The sequence below is a fragment of the Mustela nivalis genome (assembly GCF_964662115.1).
Source record: "Mustela nivalis genome assembly, chromosome: 7".
Classification (NCBI taxonomy): Eukaryota; Metazoa; Chordata; class Mammalia; order Carnivora; family Mustelidae; genus Mustela; species Mustela nivalis.
Window position 1 is genome coordinate 17,741,125 of NC_139026.1, and position 2,119 is coordinate 17,743,243.

The following is a 2,119-nucleotide window of genomic DNA, read 5'->3' on the forward strand; positions in this document are numbered from 1 at the left end:
AGGTGAAGGCACCCTAGCAAGTGCTTTCAGTTCTGCCTGTTACTGTGGGTGGGAGTTTCTGTGGGGCTGTGCTGCTCCCTTCTGCCAGGAGCCCACTGCTTTTGCACACAAGCTGCATTCTGGGCTTTGACTCAGGTCCTAGTCACCCTTCATAGCTCCGTTAATGACTGGAGTGCAAAGATACAGTTCTGAGCGTATCCCCGCCTTGCAAGAGCCTTGCTTCTCAGGCATGCCTGGCTTAGTTGGTCTTGGGGTTGGTTGCCTGATTTTATTTTGTTTCATTTTTCTTTCCTTCTTCTCTTCTTCTTTTTTTTTTCCTTTTTTCTCCCTTCAACATCGCTGACAAAGCACTAAAGATGCAGGTTGTGCGGTCACCCTATAACTTAAGAAGAAGGGAAGAGGTTAGTGTGAACTTGGAGGATGGCGGTGGGGGAAAGTGAAGGGTTGGAAAAGGATCTGTCAGGTAGAGCATCTCTTTTGACAGGTCGGGGTACTCAAGTCTCCGGCATCCCTCCACCTCACTCCACCCTTGGCCCTCGGAGAACTAGGGAAAGCCACTCCCAGGGGCCAATATTGAAACAAACCAACCAGCATTTGAAGTCGACAAACTTTAACAATTTTTTTTTTAATCAGCCGCCACTCCTCGCCGCCCCCCCCCCACCCCCGCCCAATCTCCGTGGAGAAAGTCTCTGTCCTCCAGACACTAAGAGGGAAGGTAAGAAAATCATTCTGTTCGCTCCCAAATGCGACCTACCTGCTTCCAAAGTCCGTTCGCATCAGGGCCTGACCAGGCCGAGCCCCTCAGAACCAGTTGGTGAAGTCGAGCAGCTCTTGTTCCTCGGGGCTGAGTGGGTCGTAAGAGCCCTCGTCTGACGAGTAGGAGGACACCGGCGAGCCGGCCATGGAGTTCAAGTCGTTGGAGTAGTTGGGGGAGATGGTGGGCGACAGGACGCCAGCCTGGAAGGCGGCGCTCACCGCGTCGTGCTCGTCCAGCAGCTGCTGCAGTGCGCGTATGTACTCGACCGCGGAGCGCAGCGTCTCCACCTTGCTCATCTTCTTGTTGGCGGCGCCGTTGGGGACGTGTTCCCGAAGGGTGGCAAAGCCCAGGTTGACCAGCTTGACGCGGTTGCGCTCGCGCTCGTTGCGGCGCGCCACGGCGGCCGGCTGCTGCTGCGGCAGGCTGTAGCCGAAGCCGCTGAAGTTGAGCCGGCGTTTGCAGCGCATCAGTTCGGGCGAGGACGAGCGCTGTCGCTTGACTTGCTTGGACGCTGACTTGTGACCGCCCCCTGAGGGCTGGCCGTCGGCCGCCGGGCTCAGATGCGGCGCGGGTTGCTGCTGCTGCTGCTGCTGCTGCTGCTGCGCGCTCTGCGCCGCCGCCGCCGCTGCCGCCGCCGCCGCCGCCGCTGCCGTGGCAAAGAAGCAGGCTGCGGGCGGCAGGAAGGGCTGCTGGGGCTGCGGCTGGGGCTGCTGGCCGGCGCCGCCGCTCTCCATCTTGGCAGAGCTCTCCATGCGCAGCGGCCGCCAAGGAGTCGCGGAATGGGAGCAAGCGGGGACGCGAGGTGCGGACGCGCGAGGCGACGCAGACAGGACTTGGGTGCACGAACAGAGAGGGAAAGAAGGGGAGAGAGGAAGAGGGAGGCCGGAGGGAAGTTACAAAAAAAAATAAAAAAAATCCCCGGGAGACTTCTTAGGGTGGGAGCAAAGAAGGTGCAAACGCTTTTCCTCCTCCCTCCACTCCACCTCCTCCCTCCCCTCCTCCCTTCGCGGGGTTGGCTTCAGGAGACTCGCGTGGCGCTCGCGTGTGAGGCTGCCGCTAGCGCCTTCTTGTTAAAAAAAAAAAAAAAAAAAAAAAAAAAAAAAAAGCCGAAGAAGCAAAAGTCAGTGGTGAGCACGGTCTGTTGAGTCTCCCGTTCCTCGCCCCCTAGGACTGCGCTCTCTTGCGCCGGGCCCCGGTCTCTCCAGCCGTGGCTCAGGCTGTTTTTTATTATTTTGTTAACTCCCTTTCTTTCTTATTTCCTTCTTTCACTCGCCCTCCCTGGCCGGTCCCCTGTCGGTGCGCCTTCCACGTTCCCTGGCCAGAAGTGAGAGAGTGCTGGGCGGCCGGAGTGCGGCCGCCTTT

At 58.7% G+C, this 2,119-nt stretch overlaps 1 protein-coding gene across 2 annotated transcripts; it reads right to left on the reverse strand.

Moving 5' to 3' along the window:
* Positions 1 to 298: 298 nt before the first annotated feature.
* Positions 299 to 1,639, reverse strand: ASCL1 (achaete-scute family bHLH transcription factor 1). Of its 2 annotated transcripts, none has more exons than XM_082739131.1 (2): positions 755 to 1,639; positions 299 to 376 (listed from the first exon to the last, which is right to left on the reverse strand). In XM_082739131.1, the coding sequence occupies exon 1, from the start codon at positions 1,507 to 1,509 to the stop codon at positions 802 to 804; it is 708 nt and encodes a 235-aa protein (XP_082595257.1). In that variant the 5' UTR covers positions 1,510 to 1,639; the 3' UTR covers positions 299 to 376; positions 755 to 801. The 2 variants fall into 2 exon arrangements, with proteins under 2 accessions (XP_082595257.1, XP_082595256.1); XM_082739130.1 differs by having other exon boundaries at positions 299 to 382.
* Between the last annotated feature and the right edge of the window lie 480 nt (positions 1,640 to 2,119).

What these genes read in the sequence shown, in the direction of transcription:
- ASCL1 (XM_082739131.1), bottom strand. Translation starts at nt 1,509, where the DNA reads ATGGAGAGCTCTGCCAAGATGGAGAGCGGCGGCGCCGGCCAGCAGCCC.